At 40.7% G+C, this 17,027-nt stretch overlaps 3 protein-coding genes across 3 annotated transcripts; 1 reads left to right on the top strand and 2 right to left on the bottom strand.

Annotated features, from left to right (window-relative positions):
* Positions 1–1,892: 1,892 nt before the first annotated feature.
* naa38 (N-alpha-acetyltransferase 38, NatC auxiliary subunit) lies at positions 1,893–3,852 on the top strand. The gene is made up of 3 exons (XM_034557854.1): positions 1,893–2,012; positions 2,494–2,668; positions 3,142–3,852. The coding sequence occupies exons 1-3, from the start codon at positions 1,974–1,976 to the stop codon at positions 3,267–3,269; spliced, it is 342 nt and encodes a 113-aa protein (XP_034413745.1). The 5' UTR covers positions 1,893–1,973; the 3' UTR covers positions 3,270–3,852.
* Positions 3,853–4,803: 951 nt separating this feature from the next.
* On the bottom strand, positions 4,804–10,523 carry dnajc3b (DnaJ (Hsp40) homolog, subfamily C, member 3b). Its single transcript, XM_034557355.1, has 12 exons — positions 10,031–10,523; positions 9,105–9,215; positions 8,848–8,972; positions 8,619–8,693; positions 8,367–8,510; positions 7,870–8,051; positions 7,594–7,713; positions 7,360–7,465; positions 7,126–7,246; positions 6,764–6,902; positions 6,466–6,614; positions 4,804–5,856 (listed from the first exon to the last, which is right to left on the bottom strand). The coding sequence occupies exons 1-12, from the start codon at positions 10,113–10,115 to the stop codon at positions 5,708–5,710; spliced, it is 1,506 nt and encodes a 501-aa protein (XP_034413246.1). The 5' UTR covers positions 10,116–10,523; the 3' UTR covers positions 4,804–5,707.
* A 1,496-nt stretch (positions 10,524–12,019) lies between these two features.
* Positions 12,020–14,205, bottom strand: cldn15a (claudin 15a). The gene is made up of 5 exons (XM_034557356.1): positions 13,989–14,205; positions 13,519–13,683; positions 13,195–13,276; positions 13,009–13,116; positions 12,020–12,113 (listed from the first exon to the last, which is right to left on the bottom strand). The coding sequence occupies exons 1-5, from the start codon at positions 14,203–14,205 to the stop codon at positions 12,020–12,022; spliced, it is 666 nt and encodes a 221-aa protein (XP_034413247.1).
* Between the last annotated feature and the right edge of the window lie 2,822 nt (positions 14,206–17,027).

The following is a 17,027-nucleotide window of genomic DNA, read 5'->3' as shown; positions in this document are numbered from 1 at the left end:
CGAGGATGAGTGGGAAAAGCGCCTCCCCTGGGTGCTGCGCTGTAGCTAACCCAGATTTTATGCATTGTGACACAGAGGAAGACACCGGCCCCAGTGCTCTCCGTTCAGAGCCGAGCCGCCTGAACCGAGGCGACCCGGAGAGCAGATAAGGCTGAAGTACCATCATGCAGTGGTGGGGCGTGGGAGGGAAAGTAATGATGTATTCTCTTTGTGTTGAGACTCGCATGTGCCAGTTAGGTTCTAAATATGGCTTCTTCTGCCCGGTGAGACTTGAAGCTTCATCATATTGAATTTGCTTAAAATTATTCTGTTTTATTGCCACGCTGCAAAAACAACCTCTTTTAAATCTTTTTTTTATCGCCTAAAAATAGTCCATCCATAAACAGTGCAGAGCTTACAGCGCAAATAGCTGGCCATGCCATACAGAGAAACAGTGGTCATCTATCAGAGCCGTGTTGACTCCCAGCTTTAGTTAGTTTTTAGGGCAAAAGTCACTTTTAGGCCATCTGACACATAATGTGGACTGTATTTATGGAACTCTTCTGGTGAGGAACTTAAATCATGTATCATGCATTGCAAGCTTACAAAAATGTTTAAACATCTTTTATTCTTCAGAATATTGTGCCTTTTTGTGAACCGCTTCTTCTGAAACGAAGTGATCAATGTATTTTAAATCCATTTTTATGTCTGTAGAAATTATTTTATTTGTATACAGTTTAGTTGGGAATAAAAGCATTTCTGTTGTTTTGTCAAATTCTGTAATTATTGAAGACCATTATCCAAAATTCTATATTTAGTAGGTAAAGGTACAGTAAATAGCTGCATGGCCGGATGCTAAATCATCTCTGCTAACATCATAACGAACCACTCACACAGTTTATCTGCAAACATATAAACCTGGACGAGCCATCTGTTCTGCCTTCAGGACTGGAGCCCAAATAAAGGCATTTTACTCACATAGACATTGATCATATTAAGAGCCAAAAGAGTTGTATACTTTATAACCTAAACAACAACAAAAGGCCTGCATCAGTAGTGAGGCTCAACAAATCAAAGAGAGAGAATGCTGTATATATATATATACATCTTTTAAGATCGGTATATACACCTGTTTTAAAGTTTAAAAAACTGAATTCAATAATTTTTTTAATCAAGACACAGACAAGGATTTAAACTCACCTTTAGTCGTTGTACAACCAAAATAAAGGCTTCACATATCACAAATATACCAGGTATACAACAATTGGTTAAATCTGGGCCCTCATTGTGTCCTATAGTGAGACGATGGAACTTTTTAAAAGAAGAAAGAACAAACTTTCTCTCTTACAAATGACAGTTTTTGTATTGATGGGCCATACAATTAATTTTTCCATAGTTTTATACACTCAAGGTTTTTGTTGCTTTAGCCTCTCTTAGTCTGGTGTTGGTGACTTTGTTAGATAGCTTGTTAGATAGCATTTGCCACCTGTATCGCTTGACACCTGTAAACATTCATGTAGAAAGAGTTAATATATGGAGTAAAGATAATTACTATAATTATCAGGACAAATAAAACAAGATGTAAGCTGATGTCTTTAAAGTAACTGGCTCAGGAGAGTCCTGAGAGGTTAAAGGAAATGCAATGTGCCATTATCCTTGACCATTTACACAGTGTTGCTTTAAAATACTATACTCTCTGTATTTCTGCAGACTGGAAACATCTTTCGAAAGTTCATTAAAAGATCTGGTGTGAAACTTTAGCGGTGACTTCTTTAAATAGAGTTCGCTTCCTCTTCTGCGTCATAAGCTAATGGTTCACTTAGTGTTACATTGTCATGCTAAACCTCAATGTTAGATTACATAACGCTCCATCAGTATTTGGTGTCGTTCCCTTTAAAAAAGAAAGAAGAAAAAAACGGATATGAAGTTTCCGGTTTAGCTGGTCCGTCAGACAAAGTGCTCCGTAAAGCAAATGTCGGGGAACAAGAAGCGCTATGGCAACAATGATTGAGGAAAATGGTCCTTCGACCCATGTATGTATATCTTGCTTTATGCATTTAATTTTTTTTTGTATTTGACATTATTGTTCACGTTGTTTGACGTGTGATTACGGCGAGAAAACAGTCCACGTGAAAGCATTTCCTCTTATTATCAAGGCTTCTGTTGGAGGTAACGTTAGCCGACGGCTAACGAATTAGCTAATGCAACTGTCACCAGTGAGGTTAACATTGTGTGACGTCAGGCCATATTATTTACCAGATAATATGTGGAGACATAATGCTTTTGAACCGTAGCCTCCAAATATATATCTGTATTGGCAACTGCAGAACGCACTTCTTCATACGAGTGCAAACTGTACGTGTGTATATATATATATATATATATATATATATATATATATATATATATATATATATATATATATATATGTACATGTATTTTTTTCCAGCTAATAAAGAAATTGACAGTTTGCTCCACCAGTAAATTCAGTGTCTTCTTTCTGCTCACGTCCAGGAGCAGTCGGAAGTGTCCCCGTGGGCCCAGGCCCGGCAGAAACTTGAGGGGCTCCTGAATAAAAACATGAAGATCCGCATGACGGACGGACGCACTCTGGTGGGGCTCTTCCTCTGCACAGACCGAGACTGCAACGTCATCCTCGGATCAGCTCAGGAGTTCCTCAAATCCACAGGTAAGTCTCCAGGTGAAGACTAAAGATGTCCGAGCAGTAACGGAGCCTCTTCCATCGTGCCAAGAACAGCGGCATCCGTGCGTCCTGAAACGGATATGTTCTTGATGTCTGAAGATGTGTTTGTCGGATGAGCCGGTGCTCTTTGAAGTTAAATAGCCACATGGATAAGAACATTGCTAAAGAACAGAAGCAAAAATCAGATTTAAAGTAGAATGTGAAAGAAGGTGTATGCCTTTTTATGGATTTTAACATGACTTTACAACAATTAAATGTCATTTCTAAACACTTATCTCAAGTGGAACAATCACATTTTCTGAAAAGATGAAACCCTAAAATTCTCTATGAAAAATAGAAATCTGAAAGGGGTGAAGATGGATTCACAACAAGCAACATCTTCCGTGGGAATTTGAAAATCCAGCGCTAACTTTTTTTGTTTTGTGTAATCTTTATTTATTTATCCATTCTGTCCCCAGACACATTCTCCCAGGGCGAACCCAGAGTCCTGGGCCTGGCCATGATCCCCGGTCACCACGTGGTGTCCATCGAGGTGGAGGCAGACAGTCTGGAAGACACACAAGGATTTGGATCCAACCGTTGTTGAAGGCCCTTCCTGTTTGGACGACACACTCAGTGCGACCGTCTCTCAGGGAGGCGGACGTATGGCTGCGCTCGAAGGAGAGTGGACATCTTCGCCGGAGGATTTTATCAGACTTCACCTCTACAGATGCAGAACTCCTGTGTCAACATTCTGGATTTTAGCCATTTCCTCTAAGCTTGAAGATGCGTCCATTTGCAGCGACGGCTGTACGATACAGCGTGTGTGTGTATGAGATGGTGACGCAAACAGCCCGATCCATGGATGTGTTCATAGAACGTCTTTTGTTTCATGGTGTTTTTAAAATACATTGTTGTGTTTGAGAGCTTGTGTTCAGTTGTTTAAATTATGTGTCGGGAGCTACGTGCTTTCTAAAAAGGAGAACTACACTGATTTTACCCGTCAAAGTCGGTTTGCAGGAGTTGGAGTACTACTGCATACAACGTGGTGCAACTGAAGACGAGAAGTTTCAAGATGGAAAGTAAATCACAGGGTTTGGAGTTAGAAAGAAGTAAAGATACCAGGATTGTGGGTAATGTAGGCACCAGATTTTGACAAGAAATGTGTGGAATAAAAAGACAGTATCTGATTTCTGGTTTTAAAACTCTTAGTGAGTCTGTGAGAGGAGTGCAATGGAAGTTAGGAAAAAAATTAAGATTATTGTAATCTAGTTTCAAATATGAGGACGATCATCTATCCGGCTTTAGCGTATCAATCTAAATACTTGGAGCTGTTCTGGAGCGGCCACTTGCATGCCATGCATTATGAAATTAGGACAAAATTAGATTGCTTCAATATTTTAATACGCTGGAGCATGTCAGCTGATTCAGTTTGGCAACATCAAACTCGCTGCCACTAACCGCAGAAAACCCTAAAAAGAAAACCCAGAAACAAAACCATCGCATTCAGTCGATTTAAATACAAAGAGCCGGTCACATTTGGTTCACACAGTCGGGCAGTTGACGGGATTCAAAGATGTTAAGATTCACTGTATCCTTAAGCCAATTTGGACAAAATAACTTAAAAGAAAAATATTTAAAAGAATGTCATCTTAGTTTAAGGTTAAACTTTTGTGTGTCTTTTTTGGTTGTAAAACTGGAGCCTCACACACACAGTCTGATTTTATCTGGAACTTAAAGGTTAAGCATCCTGTTACAAATATATATATATATATATATATATATATATATATATATATATATATATATATATATATATATATATATATATATATATATATATATATACACAAATATATATATATATATATATATATACATATACACACACACACACATATATATATATATATATATATACACACACATATATATATATATATATATACACATATATATATATACACACACATATATATATATATATATATATATATACACACACACATATATATATATGTATATACACACATATACACACACGGAACTGATGTTCCACCCCAGCTCAGCATAACATTTCCAATGTGCCCTTTTCTGTGGGACTTGTGAGTGAGGCTCTCAGATAACCATCGAAGACACACTTAGTTTGTAAAGAGTTTTAAAAAAACCTGCAGTAACATTTCAGTGGAGTGGAGTTTGTCAAACAAAAAGGGTAAAAGTGCAAGTTTTCAAAGATTTTGCTTCGAAATGAGTGAAAAGGAAATAAGCTAAATGCTACAAGTCTCGACTCATCGATTACGACACTTTTGTCCAGAATATTAGTTTGTTTTGTTTATGTGTGAGTTTTTGCCAAGTGTTCATAATAAGTTGCATCCATAATGTTTGGATCTGGATATTTAGCCTGTTGAAGATGCAATAAAATACAGAATTCTCACATAATTCCAATTAGATAGCAGGTGAAAAACAAAAACAAATCAGAGCCGAACCGATTTAAGATCCATAGGATTTCAAAGCTTTAACACCCACGAGTTTTCTTTACTAGTGTGGAAGACTCACGCACTTCCCATTAATGTTGAAGCTCAACAACATAAACCCCTTGCTGCCATGATGTATAAAAATCTCTTGTTTCTGTCGTACAGAGAAGGTTCCACATGGTCAAAAATGTAATTCCTTTAAAGAATACTGCGAGAGGAAATCAACACACCGACAGTCCTCCGATGTCATGTCCAAGCAGCTACTGCATAAAGAAAAAAAAAAATCAAAAATCCCTCGAAAAAAAGGTTTGAAGAATGGCACAAAGAAAGAAACTATAAGAGCGGACAACCCCCCTCCCCCAATGTCAACTCCCAAGACCTTCAGGAGCCCGTCAGACCCTTCGTTTTAGTCACTGTACACCGTACAGCTCCGCTGCATCCAAAATCAAAAGTTCAAGTAACCGACAAAACTGTCGCACAAGTTCTGAGGAAGACTTCTCCATTAATCCGCCGAAAGTTGTTGTTCTTCTCCTCCGCCGCCCCCCCTGCGGTGTCCGCCAAGTCCTCCGCTCTAGTTGTGGTGGAACTTGAAGTGGAAGCTGCTGCCGGACTCAAAGGGGTTGAAGTGGGAAGGCCAGCCCTGTCCTCCGCCTCCACCCCCGCCCTGCTGGTTTTCAGGGTCCAGGGGATCTTCGCCTGCGTCAAACTTCTGCCTCATTTCTGGAAAGACAAACGGGGAAGTATTGGAGGGACGCATTTGAAACAATGGGAAGCCAAATCATTGTTTAACATTCGATTCCGTCCAACATCGCCGATCTCGACGCCCGATAACAGTGTGAATTAAAAAGGAACAGTTGTTCTCCACACTACTCTGTTCAATATGAAGCTCCAGCCAGTAGCGTATTAGCCTACCAAGCAAATCTCTGGCACATAAATCCCTCTGGTTTCTACACAAATTAACCAAATGAGATATTAGCGTTTAATTGATGAGCTTCAGAGTGGATTTTTATTACTTGAGGACTGGGGCGGGCTCGCCATTTCCACCCGTTTTCAACTTTATGCATCAGTCTTCATATTTAACGCACAGACATGGGCGGGGCATAAACCTTCTCTTCCAAATCTTGGCAAGAAAGCGAATGAGCACATTGTTTTTTTTTTTTTAAATTAGCTATTAGTAGTGTGAAAATGTGACATTATAGTGACCGGCTGACATAAACTGTGGGAGAATTTCGTTCGAGAATCGTTATTCAGTGACGTCAACAAGAATCACTTTCAATAAGTGTCTCCTAAATGCCTGAAATGGATGCAACGGCCGCCTCAGCTCCTGACCTGGGTCAATCAGGACCTCTTTAGCTGACGCGATGTCGATAAACTTCTTTTCCGCCTCTTTCTTCTCCGACTCGGACTGGAAGTTGTCAGGATGCCACTGCTGCGCCAGCTTCCTGTACGCCTTGATGATCTCCTGCTTGTTTGCGCCCCTGAGAAAAGAAAAAAAAAAACACAATGTTTGTGAGAGTCATCCGGAGCAATGTGCTCGATGAAGTCGTCGAGAACGGACGGATTTACACACGTTACAGTCCGAAGGAAGTTAAGCCAGTCCTTTTATTAAACGGGTTGGGCTGGTTACCTGCCGACACCGAGGATCTTGTAGTAGTCCCTCTTACGAGAGATTTTGAGCAGTTTCTGCGCTCGATCGAGTCCTTCTTTGAGATCCATCCGTTCGCCTTCGCTGTCAAACTCTCTCGCCTCGAGGTAGTCCTCCACAGCTGAACCGAAACAAATAATAAAAAGATGTTAAAAACAACGTTTGTCGACCACGAATATATCTGCACAACATAATTATGAATTACTTTAATTAGACTATTAATTAATCTTCAGAATCTGTGTTTTGCCCGAATGGTTTACAGTATTATTGATATCTTAAACCACGAAGACCCTGCTAAAAAAAAAAAAAGACAATATATTTATTTCCCCCCCACGCCCCGTCACCTTTCTCGTACTCCTGGTTGAAAATGTACGCCTCGGCACGGTCTCGGAGGACGTTGGCGTTGCGGGGGTCTCTCTGGTGAGCCTCTGAACACACGTCTATAGCCTCCAGACTCAATCTGAGCTACAATTGGCGAGACAGAGGGACAAAGTGTTGGCATTCATCACAGAAACGCAACAGGCCTACAGGACCATCACTCTTTAAATGTACAGACAAGTGCTCTCTCTCCATCTCACCTTGACCATGCAGAAGCAGATCCTCTCCTTGGCCAGGTTGGTGTAGAACAGGATGTTCGGCTCGGTCTTCATCACCGATTCATACTTATCAACGGCTTGCTGATGCCTAATTGTGTGTACAAAGAAGATCCGGGTCATTACTTAGGTTGGTTAGGTAGCAGGTTTGCCTCATCAGATCCACATGCTAACTTTTATCTCAATACATCTTTAGAGGATTACGATTACAGTACAGACCTGTCCTGCTGAATTAGTTCCTCTGCCGAGTCCAGCTGCTTGCTGAGCTTTTTCACCTGCTTGTAGTGGCTGAAACACTCTTTGTCGTCCTGGTCCAGCTTCAGACACTCTCGGATGTGACTGCACAGAAAGCAGACGAGAGAGATTTACATTTTGACATCAGGGAAACAACACGACGAACAGGATGCTCTCGAGATGAAAATCGTCTCGATTTGCATGACTGCCGGCTAAATCGACGTAGTTTGTTTATTCCAGCAACATCAAAAAAAAGCTCACTTGAGCGACTCGCTGTGATCTCCGAGGCTGTAGTGCAGCATGCTGAGCTTCAGGAAGGCGGCGCGGTTGTCGTTGCGTAGCCTCGTGGTCGGCGTCAGATCCAGGATGGCTTTCTGTGGATCTCCCATTCGGATGTAACATTCTGCGCGAAGCTCCCGAGACTCAGGATCCCAAGGAGAGATCTGGGAAACGATGGCAGCTTTTATAAAGAGTGAAGGGACATGTGCAAACTGATTCACCTCAACAGTAAAAAGGTAAGGATGATCACTCTTAATCCATAAGCATATTATTACAGATGAATTACAGAACAACGGCGTAACAGATGTGTCAAATAAAAGATTGTTGACACTTTACAGGAGGAGAAAACTTACAATTAAATGCCCTTTTTAATATATTAAAAAGTAATTGACATATACTGGTAAATAATTCAACTACGGTTATAAGACAGATAAAAACTGCATGTAAAGGGCTTTTTTAAAACATTTTGAGACACACACCTCAATGACTCTCTCTAGCACGTTGATGGTCGTGCTATAGTCCCCTTGGTGGTACGCAGCATGCGCCTCCTCCTGCAGCTCCTCCAGCTCGTTCGCTCTCATCAGCTGGTCCTGAGCTTCTTCGTGGTCTGGTGAGCGCTGCAGCTAAAAGAAATGATCAAAAAACAAAAAAAACAGATGCATTGTTCTGTCAAACTGCCGTCTCAGGTAAAACACTAGCATAGAGGGAGTGGTTTAGGACTTTAAACCTACCACAGCTTTAAAGTCCTCCATGGCCTCCTGTGTGCTGCCCTGCTTTAACAGGATATTCCCTCTCTGCAACCTGGCCTGAAAATGCATGAAAATAAAAGAGACGGGATGTCAAGAGGAGGAGACGTAGGAGAGCAAAAGAGAGACCCAAGAGATGGAAATCAATCTGATAAGCAGCGCATTGACACACTTAAGGCTACAAGTTTTTCTGGTTGTGATCAGGTGAACTTACAGCCAGGAAGTCGGGCTTGAGCTGGATGGCTTTGGTCAGGTCTGGAAGGGCAGATTTTGATTTCCCCATAGCCAGAAACACTGCAGCTCGCTTGTAGTAGGTCAGGTAGTTCTTAGAGTCTCCCTCTGTCAAATGTCAACAAACAGTTTGTCAAAGCACTGAATCAAACGTTTCTCGAGGGTGGAGGCGTTACTGGAGCAGCGACACACAGCGATGTCAGCCAGTATAAATGTGTGTCATTTTGTGAGTAACCTTACCTACGGCAGAGTGATAGTGTGACAACGCTTCAGCCAGTTGACCAGCGGCCAAAAGTTTGCGACCCATCTCCAAGTGGTGCTCGATCTCGACATGAGTCGCCCCCAAGACACCTGAGGCATGAAAACGGCACTTGAGCCTCGCTAGAAATACTTCAGTGACAGAGATTCGGTGATCTACACGTCACAATACAGTTGGACACATCATGGGAATTACATTGTACAATTGTTGAGAACACACAACTAGGCACAAAAAAAATAATCACTACGCTTATATTTACCTGATTATATTATGATTTCTATTCCTACTAACAGCTTATTAGTCTAAAATAAATATTAAAGCAAGTCAGGGAAAGAGGACATAACGTGGCATAATGCACAGCATGATACAGGAGTTGTTTTTTATACATGTTTAGGGCTGATATGATTTGCTAATTGACAATAAAAATAAATCAGCTACATTTAGAAAACACCTTAATTAAGGTAATAAGTCATATAAGAAAAAATGCCAAGCATTCTGTTATTTGATTTTTTTGTCCGTGTTTTAATATATCTGGGGCAGAAGATTGGACAAAATAAGATATTTGAAGACGTCACCCTGGAGTATGAGTGTGTGAACAAGGTTGAACCTTTTTATTTACTTAATTTAAATCACGGAGGTGTGGAGTCCTCGTGACCCGGAGGGGGGGGGAACTGTTAATTCCTGGCAACGCCTTACACGCTCTTAACCATCTGTTAAATGTCGCTTTAAAAGGCCCTGAAACTATGTTTTTATTAAATAAATAATTAACCAGAGACTATTGTGAGCAAGTCTCGAAGGGGCGGGACGTGACGTAACCGAAACACAGAAGCGCCGGTACTTGGGTCCGCGGAGGCTTTTTAAAAAAAAATGTAAAGCACTTGTTTGTGAACCTAGAGCCGGCCCTTACCGTCCAGCTGGATGTCCATGATGACAGACAGCAGCGACAGGGAGCAGAGGACCCCGCTGAGTCCCGTCCGCCGACACGACTCCATCCCTCGGTTTGAGTCACACCTTCACACCGGAACCCCGGAACTTAACGGCTCTGCAAGAGCGGTTCGTGTCATTGACACGGCGATGTTCTCTGTTAAATCTTCATCGTTTCCAAACCACCGCCCCCCCCACAACTCTCCTCCGCCGTCTACTGCCCCGCCGCAGGAACAAGCTACGACGGTGTATTTACGGTCCCGGTGTGACAGAATTCCGTGTAGAAATGAGGCGCGCCGCTGAAAGGTTCCCCTTTAAAAAAAAAAAAAATTAAAAGCAGTCCTTCCGCCTTTCGACTCAGCGGATGTTTTACTTGAACTTAAAACAAGTTCACGTAACGTGCCGACGAACAGCTGACAGCCAGGACGCTTTGTACAGGAAACCTTTCTCCCCTGGTTGTCGTCCCCTCCCTTTCTGCCCAGCGCTCCCGTGATTGGTCCGCATGCCGCACATCCGCGTTTGTCTAGAAACGTGTGCTGCTCTCATTGGAGGGACTATTTTAACGCCTATCCCCTTCCATGGGCCAGGCAGGCGGCACGCGCTCTCACTAAGTAAGTATGGGTTTAGTGCGAATCATCAGGGATCACGCAGAGGCCATCGAGAGTGACCTCGCCCAATGGGGCTTTGTTATGGAGGCGTATTGATGCATAATTGTTAAAAGAAACTGCCAATTAAGTTGTGTGTTTTTTTAATAGGTGTGATTATGTCATAATTGTGAGATTAAATGTCCTGATCTTTATCAGATCGTAATTGTGAGATTAAATGTCCTGATCTTTATCAGATCGTTATGACTGACACTATAACTCTGGAGGATAATCCTGAACTCCATTTAATGTAATCATTTTTGAGATTGTAAAATTATAATTTAAGAAAAAACAATTAGTCTAATATTCCCGTGAGTGTTGTCATTTGTCCCCCAAATTCCCATAGGAAAATGGCCTCAATACTATATTGCTAAATATCTCATTATGACACAATATATCTTAATTGTGAAGCAGAGCACAATGTAAATAATACATAGTGTATGTATACATAGAGACAAAACTTTACGATTGTAGCAAATTGTACTTTAAAAAAAATTAAAATATAACATATAAGTCACATGGTGTGATGTCAAAATGTCTGAATATGCTGGGGATGACATAATTTGGGTTTAATAGCGTATTGTTTATATTTAAAATAAATATATGTGTATGTGTGTTTTAATGTGCAATATTTTACTTCAATAATTAATGAGAATTAATTAAAATTAATAAAATGTAAGTTTGGTATTATTTCTTAAAAAAATAATACAATCATAACTTTATCAACCACGGGAATACAAAGTCAAACAGAAATGTTTAGCGTAACACATTTTATTGTGCGCCATCGTACAAAAAAACAAAAAAAATAAAGTTGTCCTCATGCTTTTTCACAGGTACTATCTATAAAACTGTACAAAACTACACACACATATCTGAATCATCACAGTTTTGACCTTCCCCTTAATAAATGTCTAGAAGTGTGTATGAGGATCATCAAATGGTTGGATTCCTTTGGAAATAAGTGACTATATAAATGTGATTGTGCGAAACATAAATAGAATCATTGCACACATATAGTACGTATATGTGGCAATAAGGTGATAAGAAGCTTTGCTTTTTACAAATTTTACAACTTCAATTCTATAATTTCAATGCTATTTTTTTTACAGAGTACACAACACTTTATATAATGTGATTATATACAGTTCAATGGTGCTATGTTACTTCATGATGGACCTTTAGCCTTTCCACATGGCAAAAAAAGTGGAAAAGCTGAACGCCATGCTGACATGTTAGATGCAAAAAAAACTGAGGCGATGAAAGGATTTTACTTCAGGATTTTGCAAAGACATAAGATTTCTGTCCAGAGTTATGTTTTCATATCTGGTTCAAACGTAAGCATTTCGTCCGTAAGTGCTGGCAGCCTGGCTCCGGGTTGGTGCTGCTCCAGAGTACACCGTTCCCCTGGTGTGAGGCAACGGGCTGCAAAACAAGAGTCACTGATGATGAGGCAGCGTGCAGTATACCTGGACCCTGAAACTAAAGTAGCTAAATGGATTTCATTGAAAAAGGCCTATTATTATACAATAAAATCACGAGGGCGATACTAAAAATGTGTGCAGTTATCATGTTATCACTAAACAGTGCCTTTTCATTTTCACCATGCGGATTTGTATGATGTGCCCTTTAAAATCATGACTGATCAATTACCACCCTTTTTGATCTGTAATCCTGTAATTTCCCCACTGAGGGACTAATAAAGGATTATCTTATCTTATCTTATCTTATATTTCATTTCAGCCAACCCCTTTGTTAGTGTACCATTAATTTTGTATAATGATAGTTAATGATCATAAAAATGAAGCCCAAATAAGATTGCCCCACTTCAGGTGATGATGTCCAATCGGAGCACAGGTGAGTTAATACAATTGTGCCACAACAAGGCACCAGAGTGCCATGAATTTATTTCTAAACAATGTTCAAGGTTCCACAACGTCACACTGTGTTCAATGTGTTCATGTTATAAAAAGATTTGGCAAATGTCAATAATATATTTATTATTAAATATATTTATGTTGATTTTTTTAAAGTCCAATATCTATCAAGGTGTTACTTATTCTAGCTGTATTAGTTGTTTTATTTAATTATTTGTTATTTAATTAATTTTAATAATAATTAAAGATACGCTTTTTTCTTAATTTCATGACCTAACATTTTAAAAGTAACTTTCTCACGTTCGCATCTAGTGCATAGAGGAACTACAGGTTGTAAAGCGATGCCATACACTGTCACAAACAATCATTAACACCGTCAACAAATGAATGATTAACATATTTTGGCTGACAGGGAGCGATCCAACCGTAAAAATTGAACTCACTATTTCTCCTCTGTGCCCATTTTGCAGGAGCAGGTGAGGCAGGCTCCTCCAACGATGGCGAGCACAGCGGAGCACCAGCCGATGTAAAGTCCTTCTCCTATTTCATACCTGCAACACGCAGCAGATTGTCAGCAGGCTGTCAGTCCGCACATGTGAGCGTCATGTCAGGCCTTTCTGCCATCTTACCTTATCCCGGGATAGAAGGGGTCAAAGAATTCCTGAGTGATGTTGAAGGCGTACCAGGAAATTGCGACCATTGTGCACACACCTTTTGATAGAAAAATAACTATCGTTTAATAATTGGGGAAAGCAGCCGGGGGAGAAGCTTCCAGACAGTCACACAAAAAGGTCCAAAGTCTTCAGGTAAGAGGAAATGTTTGGATGATTGATTTGAATGTGCAATAAAGCTTGATTATAATTTATAACATTGTGGAGAAGTTCCCTTATCTATTTATAGGATAATGTATTACGAGGTCAGACTGGTGAGATATTTGTTCTTATCTTTGTTACCTTGAAGTATGAAAAGGACTCCAGCAGTACCAGCAATCCTCCCTTTGAGAACATAGTTTTCCCCTCCTGCCTTTGAACACTGCACTCCTATCAGGGCCCCGAGCAGTCCACACGTGCCCAACGCTATCGCCGTGATCATCAAGGCACGAGACGCTTGGATGTAACCTGGAAATAAGACAAAAACATCCGTTGATTTCACAACTTTTTCCTGTGTCATCTGCCTTGAAAAGGGTCACGAGATTACGGCCAGTTTGTAATCGCAATAAATCGTTCTGAAAACTTGAAGAGCAAAAGTTCAAGGATTGTTCTTTAACATTTGTGTTTCTGACAAAGCAACATCATGTAATATAATGCAACTATCTTATTTTTTTTTTAACGTTACAATGATGATGTTTTGTGGATCAATGTTTTTTTTTAATTCTCTCATAATTATTTTTTGCGATTACATAAAATATTGTATGCCACCGTACCACTCAAAGCAAGCAGCGATGGAAACTCCCTGCAGTTATGCACCCCGGTCGAGTCCGTCGCGCAAGACATCCACAAGTTCTCATAGATGGTGGAGGTGGTGATGACGTTCCCGTCGACGGTGGAGATCTTCCAGTAACGGTTCGGCAGGGTGACCCCCACCATCACCCAAGCAATGAACGACAGGATCAAAGCCACTACTTCCACAATAGGATCCATGACCCTACCTTGGCCCAGCAGTCAAAAAAAAGTATATCCAGATCTCAGTTTTTGAAATCAATAAAAAACTTGTTATAAAAAACAGAACATCTGATTTTGGTGACAGAGCGTGGTGTGTCTGTTCGGCCACTGTGAGATGTGCTCAGCTCTACAGATATGTATAATGATTTATATGCCTTTCTCTCCTCCCTCCTCCCCTCCCCTCCCTTCACTTCGCTCTCTCTCTCTCTCTCTCTCTCTTCTTTCTTTCATATTTTACACCCCTGAAACTGAACAGGTGTTTATCGGCTCACTCTCAGGGTCCAATGGTCATCAGTCACTGTTTATGACGCTGCACTGTTTACACCTGAACGGCATCATACATGCACTAACTGTTCTTTATCATCTGCGAGCTCCCCATTGACATCAGGACAGCAGAAAGTCTCTACATCTTCCGTCGCAAAATAAAAACACATCTTTTTCGACTATACCTTGAATAGGGAAGGTAGAACCGTAGTAGCACTTTAGTAGCACTTACATGTCTCTTACTGATAGCACTTTGTAGTTTAACACACACAACATTGTTTTGCTTCCGCAAAGGTAGTGTGATAATAAGTGATTGTGAATGACGTGTATGAAATGAATTGAATGTCCTGTTACTTTAAGTTTTTGGAATGACTGTCCCGACATGCATGTTGTACCAAGAACAAACATATAGCTACATATCTATTCAAGGAAGGACAACTGGGGCTCACCGAGTTATTCTCTTATCCATCTAAGTAAAGATTCACCCTGTTTCCACATCAACAGCATTACTCACATTGTCTTGCCAATCTGTGAGCGGATTGTAACATAACTCAAACACTGAGGCCCATTTTCTCACTTCCTAATAACAGCCTGTGGACAGATATATATTTAAAGGATTTGGGACGTTTTACCTGGAAAATCCAAAGGATTGGACGTTATTGTGCTGTCCCGAGGTGCCTTGCCTCTCTGCGCCAACAGTGTTGAGTTTGTCGTTTAATTTATCAGCTAACAGCACGAAGCAACCAACGCCAACGCAACCATGTAGCGTAGCTATATTACAGCTAGCTGGCTATCTTTATCTTAATGTAAACTCCACCAGCTAACGTGATCCATGATACTAACTCATGACAACGGTACCAAGCAAATGTGTAATGATTTTTTTCTGTCAGCCAAGAGTGATGCAAGGAAGACGGAGACAATTAGCTAAGTCTACGCTACGCTATAAAATTAGCTAGCTAGCTGTAACTTAGCGACCCTGCATGTATCCGCCGTTGGTTGCTCTATAACGTTAGCTGATAAAGTCACTTGCAAACAGCATGCTAATTAGGGTCATGGGGCTAATGGCCCTCATAAAATATAGAAAACATTCCAGGTAGTAACATTATTTTAAATATATGATTGTAAAGTAATGAAATCTCAAGGCCATAAGAACTAAGGTCACGCTCACTGAGCGCCACACCCACGATTTTGAAACAATTTGGAAAGGTATCAAGATGTAATTGGTCTAACATGAGACCAAAAGTCACAGGTAAAAGCAAATGACAAGGGTCAAATGTTATCAAGTTCACCCTGTAGTTTCTGTCTTAACTAATAATCCTCCTGACAGCTAATGGATCAGTGTTGCCAAATCCAGGGCACACTGATAATATTAAGATAAATCTTATCCAGCAGTTCAGAAAAAGACTTCAGGTGTATAGAGGTGGGGATATTTGTAAAACAGCAAACTCGTTTGTATAAAGGTCAAGAACGAGGCTCTAGAAATAGATGCACGGTGAGTGCACCAACGATAAACTTCAAACCTCAGCTCATCAGTTGTCTGGAAGGAAAAAGGGAGGTGAAGTGTTTGCAAAGGAACATTTGTAAATCAATCACAGTGCCACATAAATGGTTTTAAAATGTAATCAAAATAATTTTTTTACATTTTCAATAGACAATATCAGGACCCTGAAACGGAAGAAACAAAATGGAATTAAGCCATTAGTTATTTTTTGTATTTACAACTGTGTTTGCACTGTGACATGTCAAATTGTCTTTGTGAAAAAGGCTTGCTGAGATATTACCAAGTGAGATGTTTCATATGAAAAGTGTTTGAATCAAGAAAAGATAAGAAATACAAATAAAATAATCCTTTATTAATCCCGCAGTGGGGAAATGTACCGGATTACAGCAGCAAAAGGCGTAAAGTGCACACAAGAGACACAGTAAGATAAAAAAACAAGTGATATAAATAATAAACAGTAATAAAAACAGTGCCAGTAACTGAATAGTATATATACAGACAATACAAATAACTATTTTGTACACTATTTATATAGCACAGGTTGCAGTGAAGTGATTGAAGTGTTTTGTGGTCTACTGGGAGCTGGACTTGCAGTACCTGTCCTTCACACACCGGGGGTGAAGCAGCCGGTGGCTGAAGGAGTTGCACAGAGCTGCCAGGGTGTCCTGCATGGGGTGGGAGGTGTTGTTCATCAGGGATGATAGCTTAGCCATCATGTCTCCCACCTCCTCCACCGTATCCAGTGGACACCCCAGCACACTGCTGGCCTCCTTTACCAGTTTGTTCAGTCTCTTCCTGTCAGCGGTCGAGATGCTGCTGCTCCAGAAGACCAGATAAAGCTGCTCTGACTCTTTTTGTGAACACTCAGGTACATGTGTCCATTTCCTGGATGTTGACTGGTTCTGGAGGAGAGCGTTAACCCCGGAGAGGAAGTCCACCACCAGCTCTTTGGTTTTACCAGAGGTGATCTGGAGGCGGCTCCGCTGGCACCAGCCTATGAAGTCCTGGTTCAGTTCTCTGTACTCCCTGTCGTCAT

This window comes from Cyclopterus lumpus, chromosome 18 (assembly GCF_009769545.1).
Source record: "Cyclopterus lumpus isolate fCycLum1 chromosome 18, fCycLum1.pri, whole genome shotgun sequence".
NCBI lineage: Eukaryota > Metazoa > Chordata > Actinopteri > Perciformes > Cyclopteridae > Cyclopterus > Cyclopterus lumpus.
This window is presented reverse-complemented; position numbering and strand designations above follow the sequence as displayed.